General features: G+C 41.9%; 1 protein-coding gene and 1 non-coding gene across 16 annotated transcripts in view; both read right to left on the bottom strand.

Annotated features, from left to right (window-relative positions):
* Nucleotides 1-26,095, bottom strand: part of CADPS2 (calcium dependent secretion activator 2) — a 520,508-nt gene that overhangs the window by 158,310 nt on the left and 336,103 nt on the right. For 9 of the 15 annotated variants that reach the window (XM_075557704.1, XM_075557701.1, XM_075557696.1 and 6 more), the window contains exons 9-12: nt 21,468-21,534; nt 11,267-11,375; nt 9,144-9,344; nt 4,696-4,704 (exon numbers count right to left, since the gene is read on the bottom strand). In XM_075557704.1, coding sequence (XP_075413819.1) covers nt 4,696-4,704; nt 9,144-9,344; nt 11,267-11,375; nt 21,468-21,534 — 386 coding nt within the window. Of the gene's footprint in view, nt 1-4,695; nt 4,705-9,134; nt 9,345-11,266; nt 11,376-21,467; nt 21,535-26,095 lie in introns of all 15 variants that reach the window. The other 6 variants (XM_075557705.1, XM_075557702.1, XM_075557700.1 and 3 more) reach the window with 2 other exon arrangements.
* Nucleotides 20,780-20,886, bottom strand: LOC142457496 (U6 spliceosomal RNA). Its single transcript, XR_012786223.1, has one exon. It is a non-coding gene; the product is annotated as a U6 spliceosomal RNA (small nuclear RNA).

Raw genomic sequence — 26,095 nt, forward strand, 5'->3', positions numbered from 1 at the left:
CTGCAAAACTGTCATAAATTGTGATGATTAACCTATGGACTAACTACAGATGTGGGACATGGTAATTGAGCATCCTGGCAGAGTTACTATGGTAACAGTTGGATATATGCTCCAGCGTCTTAGGTGGTACTGTCACCAGGTGTGGTAACAGCTGATGGAATAAAACCTAAATTGAGAACGACTGCAATTTGCCTATAGATCTGAGAAGTTAGAGAGGCTTTATTCAACTGGAACCTGAAATTGTAAACTTTGCATTTAGGGGCCTGGGTCCTGGGAGACAAGAGGGAGGAATGAGTAGGTTGTGGGTATCAATTTGAACAGTCAACAAGGACTGGTAAATCACTCACATGAGCAGCCATGCTAGGACTAATAGCAAGCTGGGAGGCTTGTGGAGGGGGGTTAGTTAGTGGGTATTGTCCATAGCCCTCTGTGTTTAAGAACCCAAGTCCCAGGGGAAATGTCAAAGTTCGAGATCAGAATATGAGATGAGATGAGAGAAAGGAAAACAACAACAAGAACAAGAACAACAACTTAGCCATTAGGTTTCCTCTTCTTTTGCACCTAACTCTGATATTTTGTCATTTTGCTGTAGTTACTGAGAGATTGAGGATACAAAGAAGGGGGCAACAAAAGTTTGGGGAGAGAAACAGGAAGACCCTGAGAGGGGAAGAGGGGGTGGGTTGTCATTCATCAGTACTCTGAGTCCACTCAGCACCCAGGGCTGGGTCTTACAAGGTTGAAAGAGAAAGTGCTGCTAGGTAACAGCCCATCTTGTCCTCTGGAAAATGCTGAGTTGATCCCTGCAGCAAATGACGCTCCTGAAAGGCAATCATGAGACGAGACACCAGACCGCTGCCCTTGGGTCAGTTCCAACTTCGGGAGCTTCGATGAGGCTCATGCTGCACTGGGCCCCATTGGGTTTTCCCAGAAATGGATAGCCACGCCCCTTCTTTCCAAGTGCTTCTGAGTGGGTTTGTCCAGCTTTCAGCTTAGTAGTCACAAGCCAAACCCCCAGTTTGTGTGACCCGAGGGCACCATTGAAACACGGAAACCTGTTTTTAAGCAGTTTTGTGTTAGCGTGTGCCAGGAGCAATATCTACTATTTATCCACACCTCATTAAACTCTTATTTCAGTGCAAGCTCTCACTGAACTTGAAAATTGACAGGATTTTAAAAGTGATAAAATTTTTCACCTTTCCTGTTATACCACATGAAGCCTTTAAAATATTTAATTTTTTAAAAAATTTGCACATATCAACCTCACTTCTTATATATATGTTCTATGCACTCTTATGTTATGATGTGGAAACACTGATAGTGTTAACACAGGGGCTATTCACACCTCTGTTCTGATCCCAGATAACATCTTCCCTCATATGTATTAAATTGCTGGAACACTGGATGTAGTGACTTACACAGCTTACTTTTCACAGAAATTACATGTAAGTCATATTTTCCCATGTTCAAATTTTAATCACCAGGCAGAAACTGAGATCCAAGAGTGACCAAAGCAAACCAGTATTCAATATTTATCTGAAGTAGTATTTTCCATGTAAACTAAGACAAACACTTTTCCTAAGAAGTATGAACACTTGCCCTTATTAGATCAGTCAAGAAGAGAAATTCACCAAATTACATTTTAGCAAATAGCCCCAGTCTAAGGGTTTTCAAAAACATCTGGCTTAACATAAAGAGATCAATTCTTTGATTCACTCTTGATATGAATTTATTATGGGAAGTTCAGCTACTCCTCTTTTTCTACTGCATCATCACATTATTGTATTCTGTTACATACATGAAAAAAGAAAACAACACAAACCTTTCTGACTCATGAGGCCCCAGTAGCGCAGAGTAGAACTGCCAAAGGACTCCCCAGGCTGTGCATCTCTACGGGCACAGACAACCATATCTATCGCCCACAGAGAGGCTGGTAAATTTGAATCGCTGGCCATTGGTTGGTAGGGGAACGCTTTAATGGTGGTATCACCAGGGTGCCTTTATTACATACCTAAATGAGAGAAAACTGAGTGGGGAGAGGATCCCAACACCCAAGATGCTTGTATAAACTTTTGGTGGGAGACAAAAAAAAAAAGGCAGTTTAACTAAACAATGTGCATGTGGGGTGGTGGTGGGGGGGGAGGCAGGGAGCCCCGAGGGCGGGGTGGTCACACATAGGGTTGCAGTCATCAACCACCAGTGGCTCCGAGGGAGAAAGAGGAGGCTTTCTACTCCCATGAGGTGTTACAGTCGCAGAATCTACCTTCTACCATGTCCAACAGGGTTCGCTAGGAGTCAGCATCAACTCCATGGCAGTGAGGTGTTTGTTGTTGTTGTTCACACAAAAGGCAGAAAAACCCCATTTAAAAAACCAAGCTCACTGGCATGGAGTCAAGTGCAGCTCATAGCAACCCTGTTGGACAGAGCCGACCTGTCCTGTGGGATTTGTAGGCGGGAATCTCCCTGGGAGTAGAGATTGTCACCTTTTTCTCTCATGGAAGGGTTGGTGGGCTCTATCCACTGACTTTCTGGGCGCAGCTTCTACCCCCGTAGTTCACACTATTTCCTTAGCATGTCTAGATATTTGGACAGTCCAAGAGTATGTTCTTCTATGAGAGGAATGCAATCATTTGTTTCCTTGCAATGAATAAAGAGTTGATATAACTGACTCTGAACCCAAATGTTAGGGGTTGGAAACCACTCAGACGTATTTTCAAGGAAAGATCGGCGGTATACTGCTGAAAATCCAAAAAAAAAAAATTTTAAACTCCCTGCCTTCATGAATCAGTGCTGCGGGTTTCTGAGACAGTAAGCTGTTTATGGGAGTAGAAAGCCCAATCTTTCTCCTGTGGAGCTGCTGGTGGTTTCGAACTACCAACCATAGAGATCACAGCCCAAGGCATAGCCACTATTGAAAATGCTATGGAGTATAATTCTCCTCTGATAAGCATGGGTCACTATGACTCTGAGTTGACCCAGCAGCAATCGGTGTTTTGTATCGTAAGAAAGGTGGTCATTAAAGAAGTTAAAGGAGCCTTGGTGGTATGTTGAGTTATAAACAAGTGTGGGGGAAGTTGAGGCTTTCCACTCTCTCTCGTAAGGATTCATTATCTCAGAAACCCACAGAGGGCTGCTCTTTTCTGTACCATAAGCACACTGCAAGGCTCTTCCAAAGTCTCTCGAGCTCTCCCCAAACAACCTTTCTGTGCACACGCCTGGTAAGAAGGTGTGTTATCTGTGAGTCAGTGTGAATACAACTCCTCGCCGTGGCATCCTGCTGTGCATAACATGAGCCCTCTGAGAGGTGGGAGGAGGAATCTCATTCTCAGCAAGAGCTGGAGGGAAGCCCAGTGGACCTCCCAGATCTGGAAGACAGCTGGGGCATCAGAGGAGCAGCAGCAGACTCCGGGGCCAGGGCAGGGAACAGAGTGGGGGACTTCCCAACCCGCGGAGCACGTAAAGCCCAGTGCTTTCGTACTCGCGGCTGGCTTGTAGATCAGGCCTTTGGGCACTTAATTTGGGAAGATGGGCTTACTGGTGCACCGAAGTGGAGCTGAGTGCCTTTGAGATGAGGCATAATCAGATGGGGTACCTCTGGGCCCTTAATTCAGGGACCTGGGTTTGCTGACCCAGGGAGCTTTGGCAGAACAGCTTTGGGCTGGCTTAGAGCAGAGTGGCATGTCCCTTTGAAAATTTATTAGCCGACTGCAAAGAACTGCATCAGGACATAGTGCAACCAACTCAACCCTGAGCATTTCTCATGGGTATTACAACTTGTTACATTGTTTCATAATAAAAAAAAAACACCCTTTAATCGTGGATTTTGTCTGTGAAGTCTGGGCCGTCACTGACATGGCTATTAGAACCTAACGTAACGACTATGAATGAAGGCATTAAAGGTGCTATGGTGAGAATCGACTACATGGTGGTGAGTTTGCTTTGTTTCTAATAAGTCAGAGTTTATAAAATTATTGTTTTGTTCTGGGTGTCCCTAATATTCAACAGGCTTAGTTTGAAAAATGAACCTTTCTTTTCAGTTGTTAATACTTATTTGAAACTTTGAGATACGGAGGGAAAAAAGCAGCAATGGTGCTGTTAGGCGCGGTCAAGTCAGTTCTGACCCCCAGCGACCCTGTGTGCAGCAGAAGGAGATCCTGCCGGTCCTGTGCCAGCCTCACACGGGTGGTTATGGTGCAGCCCTTCGGGGTAGGCACTGTGTCAATCCACCTTCCTCTTTTTCCCTGTCTCTACTTCACCAAGACAATGCCCATCCAAGGAAACAGATTCTCTGTGCATATTTTAGATGTAATTCTAAACACATTACAAATGATATTTTTCCTTACATGGTAAAAACAATGTGACATATATAGACTTTAACATTTTTTTCATTTAACATATACTGTGCATTGCTTGTAAGCTGTTCCAATATGTTTAGTCATGATTTCTAATGTCTCCATAGATATTTAGAGTGTTCTCACTTCTCAGTGGTTATAAAGATACATTTCGCTCTGCAAGCAGTACAGCTCAGCTAATCTAAATACTCTTGGTTTAGTTAAGAAGTAGGAGAATTTGAATAGGAAGTAGGAGACTGAAACTATAAACAACCATCACGATCTTCTTTCAAATATCATATCATTTCAAAAATGTTCACACAGAGGCAAAATAACAACAACCAAACCCCAAATATGAAATACTCACCTTTTCCAGCTAGAGGTCAGCAAAGAAATGCGAAGCAAAGGGCATGTCAATGGGTTGGGGCACACTCATTTACATAAGTTCCATTCATTGTCTTTTCTCAGTTTCTGCTAATGACTCTTAAAGTTATTTTCCCACGAGGTGGTCAGGAATGAAGGTAAAGCGATGAGGCATAAGATTAAAAAGGGAGAAAAATGCTAAGGGCAGAACTACTACCGGTATCATTAGAATTCTCACGCTGAAGCGCTGGAAGCTTTTCTTTCTTCCTGCCTTTCTCTCTTTCTTTACTTCTCCGTCTCCTTACTCTGATTTTCTTTAATAGGAGTGGTAAAATACCAGGTGTCTGTTCTAATTGCAAACTTTACTTATAGACTGAAATGCAAAAAAGGTGTGACTACAACTGAACCTCAGGTGGCCTAGAAAGTTCCCTTTCATTTTGTTGATCTAGATTGATAACAAATCACAAGAAAAAATTTTTTTAATAGATTATACAGCTATCCAACTCAATTGCTTATTTAGATTTCTTCTCATTTAAATGTCTTAGTATGCTAGGCCAGTGGTTCTTTAGGACCACACACAAGACAGCTGATATCCATGAGCTCACAAGATAACAAAATAAATGATTAGAAATGGAAATAAAATAATATCAGTCAATAACTGGAGGTAAATATGACAATACTATGCAAGACCTATGCACTGAAAAATGCAAACACACTCTAAGGAAAACATTAAAGCTGGTCTAAAGAAATGGAGGGAATGCGATTCACCTGGATTGGAAGTTGAATTATTATTATTAAGATGTAAATTTCTCATGATTTTTGACAAACAGGTTTTTATATTCAAGGTAAGCCAAATCAAAATTGCATCAGGGGATAGAAAAATAATCCTACAACTGACGGAGGAAAACAAATCTACAATTGGTAGGGAACAAAAGTTAAATCATCTTTGAAAAAGAGGGACCAATATGGAGGACTTGATGATGCCTTACTATAAGATTTATAAAGCTACAATAATGTAGAGACTGTGGTAGTCATGTCACGATGGACAAATTAACTGAAGGAACAGAAAGACGAGCTCAGAAGTAAACCCATCTATTCATGGCCAACTGGTTATTACAAGAAGCAAGGGCAATTTAGAACACACTATTTTCAATTCCTGGTCCTAGAACAATGTTGGTCAGATGATAGTCGTGGACACTGATGTATAATTAATAACAACCTCGCAAAACAAACAAACAGAAAAACCTAAACCTATAATGAATGTAAAATCTAAAATATAAAAGCCAAAATGAAGAAATTCCAGGAGATCTTACTGACTTTGAATTATGCAAAGAGTTTTAAGATAAAATACCAAAAGCACAATTTCTAATAGAAAATCCAATATAATATGGATTTCAGCAAATTTAAGAATTTCCAAGTTTTGAATGACACTACTGAGAGATGAAAAAATGAACTACAAACAAGAGAAAAATAACTGCAAGTCACATATCTCATAAATGACTCTTATATGGGGATTCTATAAGAATGTTTCAAAACTCTAATAATAAAAAACATTCAAAATTTGTAAATATTTGAGCAGACAGGCAATAAAGAAGCTATAATGGATAAATACATGAAAATAGTACTTCCTTGCAATAGCCAATTGGAAAATACAGTGAAAAATAGTTAATTAGAAAATATAATGAAAAAATAAGACACACCAACTACAAAGCTTTGCATTGCATTGAAATCAGCTTCTAAAATATGTGGATGAAAAAATCTGGCGAAAAGATTAAAATGGCAATGAGTTGGAAGCTAACTTGTAGATGGAGAGACCGTTCATTATTAGAGTTGGGATAATGAGGTATCATGTGGGCAGGGTGCTGGGGCGTTCTAGGTTTCCATTACTGGGGGAGCAAACAGTGAAAGGCCCATGGCAGTAAGGAGGCAAACAAAGCAAATACACACGTCCCAGAGTCGGCAGCAAACAGAAGGAGGTTAGATGAGCACACATATAAACAAGGGTGGATTTTAAAAAGAGCCGAGTGACAAAAATTCAGCAGAACAGACTAAGAAAAATATTTCAGTTAAGTGGACACTAAACGCATACATGAAAATCGCCAATTTGCAAGATGGAGATAAGAGATTTACATCGAGCATTAACATAAGTGATTTACATGAACTACTGCAGAATCCCTTCTTATGGGAAGAGGGTGACAGGAAGGGGCAGAGGGTGGCCTATGAAGATGGAAGAAGAATTAAGTTAAAAAAATATATGTCAGGGACAGGGGCTGGGAAGAGATTTAACCAGAATGTAAGCTGCCACGTAGGCTGGGCTATTTACAAAGCTCCGGGCAGTGCTGAAGAGGACTTAGTGTCTGGGAGAAAGAGACGCAAGTAACACGACCCTTAAGTGGTAGAGAAGCAGGGATATGGGTGTACTGAGATGGAACTGCCCCAAGTGAGCTTTCCAGGATGCTTTGCACTATAGTGTCCTGCGGGAGAATATCCGACAAGGTAATAAGCTCCCACTGCGCCATGAACCGGGTATGTAAGCATAAGGTCAAGAATTCAAAGGTATCTGGAGCTGAGACAAGCAGGACACAGAGTATGTGGATTTCAGTGCCAGCAGCCATAGTGGTTCTACAGATTCGCTGCTGTTATGGTGTGTTGCTGAGTGGATTCCAATTCACAAACCCAAGAGGACAACGTAGAACTTCCTTACAGGGCCTCGTAGGCAGAAACCTTTATGAGAGTGTATCATGGGGTCTTTTCTTCCAGGGAGTCCCTGGGTGAGTCCCAAGCAGTCTTGGCTTTAACCATTGCACCACCAGGGTTCCTTAAGCAATGCATACTCACAGACAGTGAATGCACCAATCAGCTGGGTTATGTCCTAGGCCATTACGGACAAAGAACAGCCTTGGATCAAACGCTACATATAAAACAATGCTATGAATATATGAAATTTCGCTGTCACTTCATTGACCCTGGGGTTTTGAATGGATTGAATTTAACCTGTGAGTAACTGTGTTAATTTGAATTAAGAGAGAGCTTTTGACAACATGAATAATAAGGATCAATCTGTTCAAGTATAGAGACATAAAAGCCTATTTATATAAACTGGAGTTCTGATGAAAATTTATATCTGCTATAGATGTATGTGGGAGGTGGAGGGGAGGGGCACAAAAAGTGGGAGTTAAAACACACAGCATCACATGCTCTTGAACCATTTAACCTCTCCAGATGATAACACTACGAATTTCAAAGCAAGAAGAGGAAAAATTTAAATCAAGTTCTCTATTTAAATGGACGCTCCTCCTAAGTAATTTTCACTGTGATTTAAAAAAAATGTTTAAAATAAGATAACCCGTAGAAACGAATTGTGGTTTCTCATAGAGAACAGAGATCAAAGATGAGTTCTTAGTTCACCTTTAATTACTCGGCTCGAGGTGCCTGTGCTTAGGATGCCAAGATGCAATATTGAAGGGTGTGCTAAAAAAAGAGAGCGCAGTCAGCGGATGGAGGAAGCGAGCGCAAGACAATAATGCATGTCAAGATGTTGCTCTCCTGGAGAAGAGTCTTCAGAGTCAAGGGGGTTGAATAGAAAGCTGAGATTTGAGCTTTAAAGTTAAGGACAAACTAATATGTCACAGGAGAAACCAGAAAACCTTTACAAAGAGTTTAATGTGCTAAAATATTTGATTTAGTGGTGATTAAATCTGTACTAGAAAATTTCCTCATGATTACTTTATAATGTTGTTATTAATAGCTATTAAAGTAAAATGAAAAATATTATTCTTACTTATTAGCATAAAGAAATTGACAAAGCCGTTAAGGCACTTTGGAAAAAGAAAGTTGGTTGTCTAGTTCTTTCTACCAATTCAGTAACAGGAGAAGGTTCTAGTACCTTCTGATTGAATTAGATTAGTTTTAGAAAATGACAACTCCCACTTTGGGTGTCCTGGAATCCTATCAGAGCCAGTTTGAGTTGCCAACATCCCCCCACCTTTCAGCTCTCCAGTTCTATACAAGCCAAACTCAATGCCACCAAGTCAATTCCGACTCAGAGTGACCCTCCAGGCCCCTGTGGGTCTCTGAAATGTGGTAACTCTTTAGGGGCCTAGAAAGCCTTGTCCTTCTCCCTTCTGTATGACACATAAGTTCACATTGCAGGAGGTTCAAATGAATTTTCTTTTGATGTATTTGGAGCATTTTCTTAAATGTGCTTGGTGTTCTCAGAGCCACCTGATGTTTGTCGAATACAAGTCTAGACGCCATCGGCATCTCTCACTCCAGATTTGTGTGAAACAGCGTTAGATAAATGATTCAACAGTTATTAACAGCAACTATTTTTATTCAATTATGAATCAGTTAATGATGTAAACTACGATACGGAACAAATTTGCCTCAGATAATTTTATATCTTATTAGGTTTATTAATTGATAATCAAATTATTTTTACACATAACTTACAAAGTTGAGCATCTGCATGGATAGTCCCTCCTTTTGGATTCAGCTTCTGGGTTTGAATGGCAGGAACGGGTTTGTACGATTGACCCGTAGCCCTATACATGGCTTGAACCCACAGCGTCCGGTCCTGCTCATCATCACTGGCAAACAGGACAGTGTCTCCTTCTTTCACAGCGTTAAAGAACATTCGACCCCCCTGAAGGCCTGTGGAGGGAGAAAGACATGATGAAAAACTGACACCAGGGCGGGTTTTAGTCCCATTCACTGGCTGCTCTCACGGGATGGGATGGAGCTAATGTCTCTAGCACAAGGCTTGTAGTTAGGATCAAACCCCAGGCTAGAAGGGAAACGGTAACACAAATGTTTGAACGTTGACGTCATTTAGAACTTAGAACTCGCTGGGCGAAATGAACAGCCCAGGACGCAGTCATGTTCATCCAGGTGGGTAAACACGGTCCATGGAAGGATATGTCAGTGTGCGATACTTCAGGCCACAGAAGGAAGTGTGGTCTGTTGACACATTTCCCATTCTAGACACAGAATGGAAACATGGGATTGACTTTGGCATAAATGGAAATACAGGAAGGCACAAGGATACCTCGCATTATGTGTTTTTATAGCATATCTTTCGTAAGATTTTTTCACAGTAAAGTGAAGTGACCAACTAAGGGGTGTGGTCACATCATATTTACTAATCTCTCCCTCTTGTTTTTCTTTCCCAAGTAAGCAGATTTTAATAACTAATAAATCAAAATGTTCTGATACATGGCCAAATATAGAAATCAATTCTTAGCTTCTGACTGTAAAAAAGAATAGGAAAGTTAAAGAAGATAACGAACACAGAAACATGTAGCTTTTATGAGCCAATGCAAACCAAAGCAGTTTTCAAAAGCAGTTCTACCAGTTCATACTCCCACGTGCAATAAGAGTTCTCAAAGTTCATCTTGTTAGCATTTGATAGTTGGGGATTTCTTAACTTTAGTTAATTCAGGTAGGTGTATAAAACACCATTTACTTCTCACTTATCGGTATGGGTAGGTTCCAATCACCAAGTTATTACACAAATTTAGTGTTACATGAAAACAGAGGCTGATCACATCAGATCACAAAATGGAAGATGATTATAACTGAAAAACCAACGAGACGCATGACCCAACCAAACTGACTCATGGCCTTAACCACGACAGTGTTACTTTCACCGCAACATTTGTTACCGCCCGATTTCTGTCACAATGTCCAAAATCGTTGGTTTTCTACCATCACAAATGTGAAGTGTTGAACAATGAACGAGTCAATGAGTGAGCAGCAGGGCTGTTTCCATGGATTTGAGCTCAGCTCACATGAATGTCAGACAGAACTGTGCTCTGTAGGGCTTTCCAGAAAGGATTTTTCTGAAGCAGAACACCAATACTTTCTTCTGACAGGCTGCTGTCTCCCTATATTACTTTCTTTGATTTCTAGATATTAATGGATTTATCCATTCACTCACTACTTTGTGGTATATCAGGTGTGTAGTACAATAACCAGTATTACTATGGAGGGAGGCATAGAAGTATGAGAATAAGTTATTGGCAAGAATAATGTTTATGGCTGAGTGAGAGTTGTTGAGTCACTTCTGACTCATAATGAATGACCACATGTAATAAAACTACCCCAGATGGTTTTCCAAGTTGCAGTCTTTACGGAACCAGATCTCCAGTCATTTTCTTCAGAGTAGCATTGGGTGGGTTAGAACCTCCAACTTTTTGCTTCCAAACCAAGCACTTGACTGTTGCAGGGCCAGAGGTCCTTAGAGTAGCAGAACACCTGAGCATCCATTTGCCATTTCCCCCCATGTTTGTATCGGGTGTACTTTTCTGCTTCTCAGTGAAGAAGTATCTCTCAGCACTGCTACTATGTCTCATGCAATTTTTTCGATCACAGTAACTCTTCTATCTCACATTCTTTTATAAAGAAACAGAAGTAATGAGTTGTGGCTAATTTTATCTCATGCAGTCTTGGGTGGGTATGTATGTGAAAGATGCATGTACCCTGTTCATGGAGCGAAGGTTGAGACGTACCACAGATTCGCGGTATTAAAGGAACCACATACACGCAGCGGGCAAAGTGCTTCAAGGCAGAAGTACCTGAGTGGGGATCTGTATAATCCACAGTGTATCCTTCCAGCTGCATTAGTTCCTGTGGCTCCGACTTTTTTTCTCTATAGCTGCACATAGCAAACGTGTATTGGCTCACCTGTGGGGGGAACAATTGTTGTTGATGATACCTCCACTTTAGAAAATGTACCCTTCCCTTCATTAAAAGCTTCTTTTACCAAACATTAAAAAAAATACATATAAGTTATTGCTGAACTTAAGCATTTTTCAAAATCTTGTCCAAACTGAAAGCTATGATCATTTCTCAGCTTCCAGGGCCTATCACTCAACATTTCCTCAGTCCAGGATCCACTAGCCTTTTAAAAAGAATCCCATGAATAGGCATTCATCCTAAAAATAATCTTGTGAGTTATTAGGTTAAAGAAAGATAAACAGATTTTTTTGATTCTCAGGTTACTTACAGTCTGCCACATGCTCCCACAGAGTAAATAGCATTCTCAAACTTCATGGCATCTTATTTAAAAGCATATTTATTCTTAAACTGTGGCTAAACTGGAGGTAAAAACCCATCAATAAAAGTTGGGGATTTATTAACCCATATAACAAGGCCCACAGGAAATGTCAGGGTGGAGTATGGGTTAGGCAGTCAATGACTTAATATCACCAAGATTTGTTCTTACAATTCTGCTTCTCTTCGGGGATTTGTGACAGTTCCCCATTGATCTTTCACGGGGCTGGGACAATAGTGGCATTAGTTCCTTTGGCAGCTCCCTGGCTGCGACGGCTTGGGCCATCGGGACATATTTGGGCAAATAATTGTGGCCAACTGGTGAGAGTACCATTTTTAATCTAGTTTGGGTCAAGAGCTCACAATGGTGGTAAACAACACGAAATAATAGCCTCTCAGAATTCCCCTTCCCTCCCTGACACACACACACACACACACACACACACAGAGAGAGAGAGAGAGAGAGAGAGAGAGAGAGAGAGAGAGAGAGAGAGAGAGAGAGAGAGAGAGAGAGAGAGAGAAACAGGGAGTGTTGTTCCCAGAACAAGATAGTTGGTGGACTAATAAATACATAAATTGCAAAATATCCAAGAACATGGGTTGCATGAAAAACAGATGAATTCGTGTCAATTATTTCCCCTATTCTTTCTTAAAAATGAGATGGAACCAATAATGCCTTTTAATAAACAAAGATTTCTTAAAGAAGACATTTATTACATGGGTGAACACCATGAAGCAAGTGCAAAGGCAGAGGTCGAGAGAAGATGCTTGGAATGCACAGGCATCGAAGATTTACATCCAGAACACACCAAGCCTATAAATCAGTCAAGAAGACCCAGAAAACACACTAGAAAAGTGGGTATGCAACAGGCCACTCTCGCTTTTCTTTTAGCATCTGTTTTCCTATGGACTCTATGTGGATTGGCCCAGAGGCTGCAACAGTAAGGCTGGGACTTAGGAAGAACCACAAGGATGATGTGACTGCTATACCTCCTCTACTCTGCTGTCAGGACGCACCCACTTCGCAAAGCTCAGCTAGCAGACAGGCAGAAATGAACACGGTCAATCCAATGTTCTGTCCCCACAGTCAAATACATGCAGTGAGTGCAGTCAGATGGACAGGGAGGATGATTCTTCTGGCTACAAGGATGTGGTTCTCTGGACTCAGAGACATGATAAATCATTTTGAAATGGTTTTCTTTTATTTAACTTCAGAAAAATGGTAGAATCTAATTTGCTCGTCAGTGGAAAGAATATTAAAAGTTGCCTTTATGATAAATTTCTGCATCTTTGGGGCATCTAACTCAGAAGTTCAAAAACAATAATAACACAGCAATTTTAGATACAGAACAACCAGTGTGGCTGCCTTCAAGAGCTTTTATGTATGCGAAGCAGGCTTGTCTGTGTATATAGCTATGTAAAATGCTAATAAAAAAGAGTATTCCTGGAAACCCATTCTAATTCTCAAATAAACAACTGTCATTCATAGATAAATCGGGAGAGGAAAACACAAGCAGCTCATTAAGAAAGATATAGTTCATAAAACTGCACATCATGTTCAATAATTATTCATCCTTGTACGTCACGCTTGTAAATATTTTTTATCAGTTGTTTGCTACTGATCATTGCACCTATACTTCAGCATTAGAATTTCTTTTTAAATACCTCTAAGTATTTGGTTACAGGGAATCATGTTTTAATTTCAATTTTATAGATTCAAAAGACAGTAGATAAATGTAGAGAGTGATCCAGACGCTGCTGAAGGCTAACGCTTATTTCTTAAGGATACAATTCTTCTGAGTTAGAACAGTGGAGACAAGGGTTCTTTGGGTCTCTGTCTTCTTTCTCTGAGGCATATCTGCTTCTTGCTCAGTTCCTCTATCTTTATGACCATGCTGGACTTGGCTGTTTGCTCTACATGAGTGGTTCTCAACCTTCCTAGTGCCGTGAGCCTTTAATAAAGTTGCTCATGTTGTGGTGACCCCCCCTACCATACAATTATTTTCATTGCTAATTTTGAAAGGGTCGTTTGATTCCTAAAGGGTCGCAGCCCACAGGCTGAGAATCGCTGCTCTACGTGGTATTCCTGGCAAAGTAAGCACAGTAACTGCGTGTGCCAAAGAGGTTTGTTACCTGCATAAGTCAGTGAACAGGAAGCACAGAAGAGAAGAAAAATGAGAGATGCCTCTCCTACCCTGTTTCTAAATGAACATTACTGTGGATCTATAATTCAGGTCTTTTAAGATTAAGAAGTAGATTTATCTCTAAAAGTCTTTACATAAGTTATTCACAAGTTCATGTTAGCATGTGTTAAAAGTATCCAAACTCGGTATATGAGGAGGTACCCACCCCCCAATATGGACACCCCAAAGCTGATTTAACTTGTTTTACAAAACAACTTTATCACCTTCAAAGCACTCTCCCTTACACTAATACATTTGTCAATTCTGCAATTCCATTCTTGGAAACATTCCTCAAATTCATCTGTTTGGATGGCTGACAGTACCTCCCATGTTTCTCTTCTTCACCTCTTCTATGTCATCAAATCACTGTCCTTTCATGTTCCTCATCCTTCACAGAAACAAGAAGTTGCACGGAGTGAGGTCAGGTGAGTCAGGTGCATGGGGCAAGAGAATCGTGTTGTTTTTTTCCCCCAAACTGCCACACTGAGGTGGCTGCATGAGCGGATGCATTCTAGTGGTGACAAAACAAGTCCCCAGTCTACCATAAATCAGGCCCTTTTTGTTGCCCACTGTTACGCAATCATTTCAGAACCTATAAATAGAAAGCTTGATAACAGTCGGACTTTGTGGAATGAACTCCAAATGCACTATGCCCTTCACATCAAAAAAAGCAAATGAGCATCATCTTGATCTTTGATTTTGCTTGATGAGCTGTATTTTTGGGCAAGGAGATCATGGCATCTCCCACTAGCTTGACTGATGTTTAGCTTCAGGGTCATTAAACAGCACCATGTCTCCTTACCAGTCATGACCTTGGGAAAAAAGTCTGGGTTGATTCAGAGCTGTTCTTTCAAAGCGTGGCATGTTTCCACTCGATGCTATTTTTCCTGGTCGGTCAGAACCTGAGGCACAAATTTTGCAGTGACTCTTCTCATTCCCAAATCTTCCATTAAAATTTGCTTAACCAAAAAAAAAAAATCTGAACTGAGCTCCAAGCTAGTCCAGATAACTTCCCCATCACTTCAATGGTCTGTCATCGGTCTTCAAGCACAGGTGCACACATTTTGTCAACACTTTCATCCGTTTGTGCAGTTGAAGAACATCCAGAATGAGATTGGTCATCAATTGACATTTCACCTTTTTTGAAACAAGAAAACCACTGGTACACGTGCGTTTTCCCCATAGTGCTGTCCTTGTAAGCTGTGTTCAACGTCACAACAGTTTCTGAGGCATTTTTCCCAAGCAGGAAACAAAATCTCACAGCCGCATGTTGTTCTCTTTAATCAGCCATCACACACACAAAAAACGAAGTTCAAGCAAAACTGCTTGATGGAAACATTCACTGTGACCAGAGAGAACATCCCCAGGTGACGCCACTGGGTGTACTCACTCAGGAGTTGCTGGATGCTCCCTGATCTGGATAAATTTGTACTATGAAGGCTCCACCTAGTGGAGCTCTTTTCTGTTTTAGTCTTGGAGGGGGTACTTCTCGTAAGTATCCCACCTAACATTTTAAAGATCCATTTCCATTTAAGACCTAGTCTAAAAAATTGGTTGTTCAAAACAAATTGTTCGGTGCCACTGAGTTGGTTCTAAATCAAGGGACCTGACGTGCAGCAGAACACAACGCTGCCCAGTGCAGTGCCGTCCTCACAGCTGTTCTTATGGCTGAGCCCATTGTTGCAGCCACTGTGCCCATCCATCTTGCCAGGGGCTCTCCTCTCTCCTACTGCCCCTCTACTTTACCAAGCATGATGCTCTTCTCCAGGGAATGGTCTGTCCTAGCAACCTGACCAAAAATGCGTGGGAGGAAGTCTTGCCATCTTTGCCTGTAGGAATCATTCTGTGTGTACAACTACTACTTATATATGCACAATGTTACTGCTTCCATTACAGATGGTTTCCTTTATGTTAACTTGAGAAACAGGTTAAGTTGCTGCTTTGTTTGTTTTTAAGTGCCATGTTTCAATCTAGCTTTTAATGATATGATTATTCCGTCACATGCTGAATACATACAACTTTAAGTACTGATTTTACCAGTCTTTAAAATACTTCTTAAAAAAACCCAACAAAACCTCACCTTTAGAGGAATCTCCCAATATCCAGAGTCATGGCCATCTAAATCATAATACATTCAAAAGGGTTTTCAATTTTATTTTGTAAGTCTCTTAATATTATTTTAATGCCTTAAAAAAACAATCAATAGACCCCGGATCCCAGCTCTCTGAGCCTGGAGCCCGAAGGAAGAGCACAGATGGACAGGTAACAAAATACCAACGACTCACAAAGCTGTCGCTGCCTATGAGGAAACCTGATCCAGGTGACAAGGGAAAGTAAGTGAAATTTGGCTTTTGGCCTACACTGGCTTCTGAGCGCCCCACTCTGTAACACTGCCTTTCCAACTCACCGATGCCTGGTTCGATTTTCACAAAATGACAGCACCTTTCACCCTTCTTTTTGATTCCTCTGGCACCCATAAGAGTTCTTAAAAGTTTACCAGTTGTTGGTCTTGCTAAACCACAGTCCCGTGGCCTGCCTAACCAGAAACCCGAGGCACACATTCAGATGAGTCAGTCTGAAGTGTGCAAACACCTTATAGCGATAAGCTAGCAAGCCAGTACCCACACCAGCCTAATCTGGAGAACAAGCACCTTGAAGATTGGAAAAGGAAAAATCAAAGGCCTTCCAATGTTAGTTGGCATTAATCATTACAACATGCTGCTGGAAGACTAATCAGGGGACCAAGTCTCATGCTGTTCCGTGTGTCCCCAGTTGGAGGCAGTCTTGTGGATCCCCCTCTGCCACATGCCAGATTCTTGGGCTGGAAGGAGATAGCGGTGGGGGCATGATCTGTCTCCATTTTTCAGCCTAGTATTTATTCAGTTTCACTCACAAGCTTATTAGAGTCATGAATGAACAACAGCTTCGATATTTGCCTTGACTGCAACTAAATATCCCATTCGAGGGAAAAGATCGAGTAATGGTAACTCATGTCCTTTACCAAATCTACTCTTAATTACTCCATAAGAAACGACTGTGCCCAGGCCTAAGGGGATACAACCTAACTTTAATCTGTGCATAGCGTTAAATCTGACTTTGACTATCACTACTTTTGACAGGTCACCTTAACCTAAGTTTCTGGGGTCCCATGGGGGTCTACATCTGGCGTGGGAAACCTCCCACTTTGTTCTCAGTTTTCAACTTGTTCAACACCTGTCTGTGTCCACACATGTAAATGCTAACTAGGAGTTTTTAGCAACTGCGGCATTCAGCTCGAATGCTGTGTTCCTAGTGACGGATCATGCGAACAGCTGGCAGCTTTAACAACTGCTGCCGCCTAATTTCAGCAGAAGATTAAGGCTTAACGCAAATCTGCGGTGGGAAATGTTCTTGGTGGAGGCCAAAGGTGCCGATAGAATTATTTCTTTAAAAAAGAAGAGAAAATAAAATCCCAGACTTTAATTTAATCAGGAGAAATGAATAGATTTCATGATTATGCTAGGCTTGAGGGGAATATATATTTATTGACTATCTCGACCAAATGGCATAAAAATATATGTACCAATCAATGTACAAATTAAAGAAAGAAAAGACAGTCTTTTTAATCTCAATGCTGAGGGCTTTGCAAACGCTCATGCATCTTGAGAGTCACACGGTTTCTACTTTCGGTATGGACCACGCGTACATGGGCTTACCAGAAAGATCCTTACCTTCTTGGCACACACTCACACATGGTAGAGGAGGTAAGGAGATGAACAAAACACGGACAAAGAAGGGCATCTGAATGATAAATGAAGACTCTAAAATGTGCAACTGGGTAATGTGCCAAGGAGAGCGATGGAGGCTGTTTGAGGTTTGGTAGACAGGAGAGACGTCTTGGAGAAGGTGACACAGAAGGTGCTACCTCCAAGAGAAAGGCAGAACCAACCAACCCTGGGACGCATGAGGCCAGCAGAACACCCAGAATGCCTCTCTAGTCAATGCTGACCAACGTGGACCCCGCACTGTGAGAGAAGCCGTCTCCAGGGCATCCCAGGGGGTTAGACTATTGCAGAAGTGAGTAGACTGAGGCGGGCCTTGCTTTGAGTTTAAAGTGGATTCTGAGAGTATCTGACTAACAGTTGCCTGTCGCATGTTTGCAGCGGGTATGGTTCACTCCGTGGCATGGTTGACTGTTTACATCCTGTGCCAACTCAGCTGATATTTAATTAACATGATGTCTTGATAGCCTGCTGTTGTTTGCAGCAACTTCGAGTCACGATTCTGACACATCCACAACAAGCAGGGAACACTTTGATACAGGGCCAAGTCGACGGAGACGTCTGTCTCCGTTTCCAGGGATGTCACAGTCAGCGACCTTCCAGGAATTCTTTCCGCCTCGGTGTGCCGGTCATTGCTTGAAGGCAGCAACACTGGCTTGGCCCTCATGGGGTGAACATCCACGGTGGTTGCTCCTGTGTCTGGTTTTCTTCGGGTCAACTGTGGTTGTGTGCATCCGTTTAATTGTAACAATATGGCAGAGGAAATAAGAGCTAACTGCCTAATCCTGGGTAAATCCCCTAGCCCTTCTGCGCATCACCTTTCCATCTGTACACCGAACATAACAATAGTGCCTACTCTCCTCAGTGGTAAAGAAGAGCATCTATTCAAAGCAAAGCAGCAATAATTAGGTGAGTGGTTCCGGAATTTCTGGATTTACCTCAGGATATGCAAGACGTGTGAGCATAAAGCCATTTGGACAGATGCTAGCAGAATAGAGACCAGTTTGGAGCAATCACAGATATACAGAGATCTCTATGGAATGAAACATATTGCAGTGGCCATAAATATTCTGTACCAACGATATCCTCCAAATCTAATAGTAAAACACTGAACAAGCACAAGAAAAATGAATCCTAACTTAGTATGATGGAAAGCATGTTCTTCAAAATCATCATTATTTCCATCTGGTTCGAATCCAAATGGTCTACATCAATAGATAACTATTTATCCACCTCTATAAATTAAGCCTCTGAGAAAACATAAGCATCCACTCTAAGATTTTTATCTAATTCAGAATCTAGACAGGACCCCCAATTGTTTTTACCTAGAAACTACACATCCCTCCATCGCAAGCAGTTCCTTTTTCCATCCTGACTCCAATTTCGATGCTTTTCTAAAAGAGTCTTTGAAAAGTCTGTTCACCTCAGCAGCTCCTCGAGTGTCCACTTCGAACAATGAGTGTGTAGCTGGCCAAAGCTGGCTTGCAATCAATTTTTATGAGCACAAATTCCAGGCTGATGGCTAGATTTCCAGCTATATCACTCGGATAATACACACTCACAAGTCGTGATGAGATTCACATTATCACCAGACCACTACTCTGCAGATGGCAGCTGCAGACACAGCAGGGGGACGCTGTCCTCCTTAGGAACAAGGACTCTTTCACCTTTCAATAATGCAGTCTGCAGGTATGGATCTACAAGCTGTGTGCAGACAGAATGAGGACCGTCTTTAAAAATACTAAGAAAAACCGCCCAGGGCCTCCCAATGGCTCATTCTTGCCGAATCTCCATATAGATCTCTGTTGAATTTGAAGTATGTGCATTCAATTTGTCTTCTTGTTACGGTTGGAATTGAAAGGAGGATTCAATTGTGTGTAAAACTTCACAAAGTAGAACACTGGCATGTGTGTCCCAACATTCTGGGGCATGGAAATTGTGTGTGTTTTGTAAAGATAGAACACTTAGAAACGACTTTAAAATTTAACATAGGAAACCACGAGCAGAATACCACAATCTGAATTCATTATAGCTTTGTCGTGTTTTTCTGAAATTTCAACTATAGAGTATATGTGAGTGCTCACTGTGGTTTAAACTAGATTTGCCTTTTAAAATGCCAAACACAATGTATAAGTGTGCTTTACACAACTGCTGTAGGTATGGATTGAGATAAGAGTTGTATGAGCCCCAATAAAATGATTTTAAAAATAATAAAAAATAGCTAAAATGCCAAACACATATTTTTGTTCTTAGGAAAACATTCTAGCTTCTCAAAGGCACAGTGGCCTTTACCAAAAGATGAACCCAATAACTTCCCAGAGTGTCCCTGTCCTTTCATTTCCAAACTTTCTTGTGAAACAGTAACTTATGATTTTGTAATGCTATTGCTAGAAAATTAGAGAAAAGGAATTGTCTTGGTCCTTCCTGGCAAAAGCACGAGGGGATCATTTTATAAGCAAGTCTAATTTTCATACTGAAACAATCAACTGAATCTAGTGTAGTCCACTCACTTACCAGGTGTTCAGTTATTCTTTACAACATCATGACTCTCATGAGCCCTGGGACGGGGGAGGGGGGGTGGTGGGAACCATAAGGTGGACAGTTCAAACCCAACAGCCAAGAGAAAGATGCTGCTTTCTGCTTCCGAAAAGATTGACAGCTTCAGAAACCTGCAGAGGCAGTTCTACCCTGTCCTATAGGGTTTCTCGGAGCTGGAACGGATGAAAGTAAGTGCCTGTCGGTGGCCTGTTGAACACTGCCAGTTACTAGGCTACACGCTCCCGTGCTCTCACACGGTTCCACCGGTTTACATTTCTGCTTACCCAACTTCCCAAGGAGTTTACGCTTACGATGCAATCATCACACCTTAATGCGATCATCAAGTTAAATCAGATTTGATATAAACACATGAACCATGAACAAGGAGCTGCATGCTTCGGAAAGAGTTGATAAAGGCAGATCACTAACAAACTGTTGTCAAGTGGGGAGTGGGAGAGTCAGCTACAGAAGATGGAAATGGCCTCAAATTGCTTAAATGACCTTTTAGTTTTTGTTCCACTGCATGTATTTTTTATGATTTTCATTATTTTTGAAAAACATGGCACGCTTCATGAATTTGCCTGTCATTCTTGCGCAGGGGCCATGCGAATCTTTTCTGTATCATTCTAATTTCAGTATATGTGCTGCTGAAGCGAGCATGTCTGCAGGCATTTTGTATGTGTGGTTTTGGAGGGTCACCCAGAGCCCCACGCAGGGGCCTTTGGTGATGTAAGTGTGGGCTCTCTATCAACAGATTGCTGAAGGGAACACATTCTTTCTCTGGTTCGTCGTTAAACCAGGCCTGCGTATATACACAGGGTTATGTATCTTTTATTAATTAGTTGACCAAATGTTGGTTTCAATCCTCTCAAAGTGACTTTGCAGCCAGGAGGGGGTTAAAGACCTCAATATTTCATATGGAAGTAAATGAATTTCCTTTACTTTCCATGAGGATACGCTACCATAATGGGGCATCAATAAAGTAATCGTATCCTACAGTGGACAGATGGATAAACTTTAAATGAATTAAGTATGTTATTTTGAAAGTTCTGCTTTAATTTCAAATGATATGGTCCACATAAACAAAAGCTCTTTTAGATTTCCAATGATTTTTAAAAGTATCATAGGGTACTGAAACCGAAATGCTTATAAATAACTTTAGAGTGTTTATGTAGCAATTAGTACATACATGTGCATGCGTGTGCATGTGTGCGCACACACACATTCTCTCTCTCTCTCACCTGGACAAGTACAAAGTAGCGCTTTTTCCACCGTTTCCAAACCTTCTGTCCAAGGGCGTACAGATACCTGGACAGAAAAAATAAACAAAAGGATATTTTACATGAAAAATGTTGCGGTACTGAGGCATCCAATTTCTTCCATAGGTATGTATTTCTGACACAGCCTGATCAAGCAAAGTTTAGTTCATTTGAAATCTGAAGGCAACATGCCGCTTCGGTGTTATGAAAGGACTGAGCTGATTCCAGGCTCCTGAAAGGGAATTGATTTATGTGGCTTATCAAGTTGTCAGTTCTTACCACAAATTGAGCCAAGTGGGAGTTAGAAAGGATAATCAGAGAACCAGTAGGGATTTTATTCTGACACACACTTCTTAGTAGAGGCAAGGACCGCACAGGGGAGGGCGGGACACTCAAATGCTTCTGCCCTGAGAAACCCAGGACAAGGGCGGGTGGCTTGAGAAGGGCTTGGCTGTAGAGTTGAGAACCCTGGGTGAAGGGTCACTGTCCGGCTGGGTGACCCTGTCGGATGACTGTACTGGTTTCAGCTTCTATTTCCTCAACTATAAAATGAAAGACTGGATTTTCTGATTCTGCCAGGCCCTGCTAGGCTCGTCACTGTGGGATCCACTTGCACCCGACTGCAAACTTTTTGAAGTGGGCAACCCCGTGGCGTAGTGGCTACGAGATGGGCTGCCTACTGAAGGTCAGCGGTGGGAAACCAGCAGCCGTGCCTCGGGAGAAAGGCAGGGCTTTCCACTCCTGTAGAGAGTCCCAGTCTCGTAACCCTCAGGGGGTAGCCCTGCCCTGTCCTGCAGGATTTCTGTGAACCAGCCTTGACCCCATGGTAGCGAGTGGCAGTGAGAGACCTCAGCTCACGATGAAGAGAGTTCTGTACAATTCTGCATAGATTTATCATGTTTTTGGCTTAATGTGTTTTTGCTACTGGTATCTGGAAACCTGCTTTGCTAGAAGTAACTGAAGAAGGTGGCATAGTGGGTTTTGAGTTGAGCTGTTAACTGCAAGGTCAGCAGTTCAAAGCCACCAGTCACCACGGGGGAGAAAAACGGCTTTCTACCCCTGTAAAGAGTGACAGTCATGGAAACTCACAGGGGCGGTTCTACCTTATTCTATAGCATCACTATGAGCTGGCATCAACTCGATGGCAGTGAGTGAGTGAATGAGAGAGCAAGAGGTAACTGAAAACTGAAATGATTATATAAGTCAATCATTAGAGAATGTTTTTTTCTTATTGAATACATAGATACACAGGCTTAAGTGCTAATAAAGAAAAATAAAGTTAAACCTGATCAAGTGATCGGGGGAGTTGTTTTACAATTATGCTCAAAACTGAACCGATGGACATACCCTACAAATGAAAACATTGTGAAAAGTTTGAAATGTGTGCAATGGAGGCCCAATCTGAAAGTTGAAGCAAGTTCAGTTTTCCAAGGGGTGCCGATGCATAATTCTGACCGATGAAAAGATCACTCCAAACATGGTGTACCAAGGGGCTTCCAGTCTCTACAGACCGTTCACAGCCTTTTAACCAAAAACCTAGCTAGAATGCTTCGTTTCCGCCTTACTCAAACAAGTGTATTTCAAACGATTTTTATATAAAGTGATTCCTTAGCAAAGCAAAGCTGAAATATGCTTTTGGTCTCCTTAAAAAAAGTTGTACGGGATGTTTGTTAAGTAGAGGTGCAATGAATGAGCATTCTTAACAGAGACCATCTCTCCACAGGAAGACCTGGAAATGCTTGTACACAGAAGCAGCCCTATGTCTCACCCTGAGGTTCATTTCAAGGTCAAAACCAGAGATTCTCATGAAGAGACACACATCCGTGGACACTCCGCGCAGTGTTATTCGCATGACTGAAATGTTGATCGTGAGCTGACTGTCCAGCAGGAGACCTGGCTGGATAAACGGTGTTGTGTCCGTTGAGAGCGTTACCGTGCTGTCACTAAACGGTGCTTTTGTGAAGAAAGACGCAGAGACTGTCACACCGTCTGATGCTGGATGAAAAGGGCAAGACTCGAGACCGCACAGCTGCTTAGCCATTTGGAATGTGTGAAGACAAATACACAAAATAAATATTTCAAAACGCTCATAATCTTGTCTTCGAGCGCCAGGTACGATGATGGCAGATTTAAGTACCCTTCTATATTCTTGGCATTTGCCAGATTTTTGGAACCAGGAAGAATGGCAAGATATTAAAACAATGACCCTCCTGTACTGGAGACTGTAACCCAAACCACCTCCATCCATGCTGTCTTCTTTTCTCTCGGAAATCATCCGCTAGACATGTTTGGGTTCCATCCTCTGAGCCCTGGTCCCAGATGGTCCGAGCCTGTGGATGGAACAGCAGGTTCATTTACCAAAGGACGGGCAGTGGTCTCGGCCACTACCGTTTGCAGCTGTTCACTATCTCCTCTCAAGGCTTCCTGATCACGCTTGACCCCGCCTTTGCCCTGGCCTCTAATTTCTTTCTACCGTCGGAGTGAGAGCTGTTTAGCCGTTCCCTGTCTTTCCGATATCATTTCCTCTCTTGAAGTGCACACCCCCATGCTCCTATTGCCGGGTTAGCAACAATGACCCCGGGGGCTGGATGCTGTGGACATGACGGATGCCCTTTATAACAGGACACAGTCGAGAAACACACCAAATGGCTGCCCAGGAGCCACAGAGGACATTTGGAATCACCTTTGCCTGTGACCACAGCCTGCTTCTCAGCTCCTTCAAAGTGTCTCATTTGGTAGGCTGCTGGGCATCTGGGTCACATGCAAGTGGCGAGTGAGGAGGGATGTGCAAACCATCAACACCACAAACAAGCCCAGGGTAAGACCTGCTGACAGTGAACTGCCCTGCACCAGACATAATACTGTCAGCTGCCACCTCGGTCCAAATGACAGCTCAGTATATTTCAGTGACACCGTTTGGCTTCCCGAAAGTCCAGAGGAAGCAGAGGATCGGGTAGATGCACATGTGTGAATGCAGAAATAGGTGGAAGAGGTTATAGGAAAGAGAGTAACAGGGACTATGGGGCTGGAGCACAGGTGAGACTTTACAGGTTGAGGCTCTGAAGCATTTGGGGCCCCTGTGTAACCAGAGAGAACGCCACCCAAGATATGCAAAAGAAGAGACAAGTGACCAAATGGAACTCTGGACGAAACAGGTCTCAAAAGCATGCAGCAGGTCTGCATTAGCCCAAAGACCCCAAGATTTCCATACAACATGCCCTATATGCTATTAATTGTATAAACTAATCTCTACCCTCCTAAAACTCTCCCTTTAGTCAGATTAAAACGAGGCAAAAATAGCCATCCATAAAACACAGTAAATAAGAATACAGTAAAATTACCTTCAAGAATATTTTTTGAGCAGAAGAATGGGTTCTGAGGGTAGCTATTAAATATTACTGTCTAGTTTCTTTTTTCATTGATATAGAAGCAGATGATGGATATAAAGACCACATTTGAGAGCACTGCTTAGACCAGTGAAAACCCCAAACTGAAAAAATCAATTTGAAAATCCAACAGTATGAAAACCTAACCCACAACCACTGAGTGGATCCCAGCACACAGTGACCCTATAGGACATGGTGAGCTCTGAGACTGTATATCGTGACTGGAGCAGAGAACCGCGTCTTTCTCCCTCAGAGTGACCGGTGGGCTCACACCAATGATCTGGTGGTTACAGCCCAACATGTAACCTGCTATGTGACCAGGGATCCTTAAAACATGATAAGGTTCCCATTAAGAATAATGTTCCCCAAATTAATAATGGCATAGATATTTTCTTACAATAAGATATTAATGAGAGAAAAAAAGGAGGCAGTCACGAAAACCAACCAACCCACCCATAAACACGTATGTCAAAAGGTAAATTTGTAGATAATATCTGGCCGGTGAGATGAAAGATAAATTTAATATTCTTATTTATTCTTTTTGCATTTCTACAATTGTTATAGCGAACACATCTTTTAAAAAATTGCTTATTAGACAATTAACACATAATTAAATTTAACTCTTTAGCTATATAGTGGGTTCAGTCATGTAACCCATAGCTATCACTATTAATACATCCCCAATTCCATTGCTTGTAAGATTCTCTTTTGCCCTCTTATAATTAATCTCTTGTTTATAACTTTTGGCCCTGGCAACCATTTATCGGCTACCTATTTCTTAGCTTTCCATGTATAGACTGCCTTAGAAGAGGAACTACACAGCATCTGGTTTAATATGTAAATCAGAGAAGGTGTGTATCGTAAGATTTTTGAGAGAGGCGGAGAGGATGCCCACTGGTGACTGCCATGCAATGGTATCAGAGGTCCCACTGGACAGGCAGGAATTCCTATCAGAGGGATGAGGTATACTGATGGTAAAATCTAGTCAGGAGGGGCCTACACATTCAGGAGAAGACAAGTGCATTCCTGTTGGCAGAAAAAGTGGGAGGACCAACTTCCTAGTGGGGAAAAATGACGAATAAAATTTTTAAAGACCCTATGGATGTAGTATGTTTGATAATGTGCACCTAAGAAGCCACCTTGGTCCGAGTTTCTGTACACCCCCTGGGTGTCAGGCTGTGTGCTATAGAACACTGCAGCATTGATCCCTGGATCCTCAAGTCA

This window comes from Tenrec ecaudatus, chromosome 9, assembly GCF_050624435.1.
Source record: "Tenrec ecaudatus isolate mTenEca1 chromosome 9, mTenEca1.hap1, whole genome shotgun sequence".
Lineage (NCBI taxonomy): Eukaryota > Metazoa > Chordata > Mammalia > Afrosoricida > Tenrecidae > Tenrec > Tenrec ecaudatus.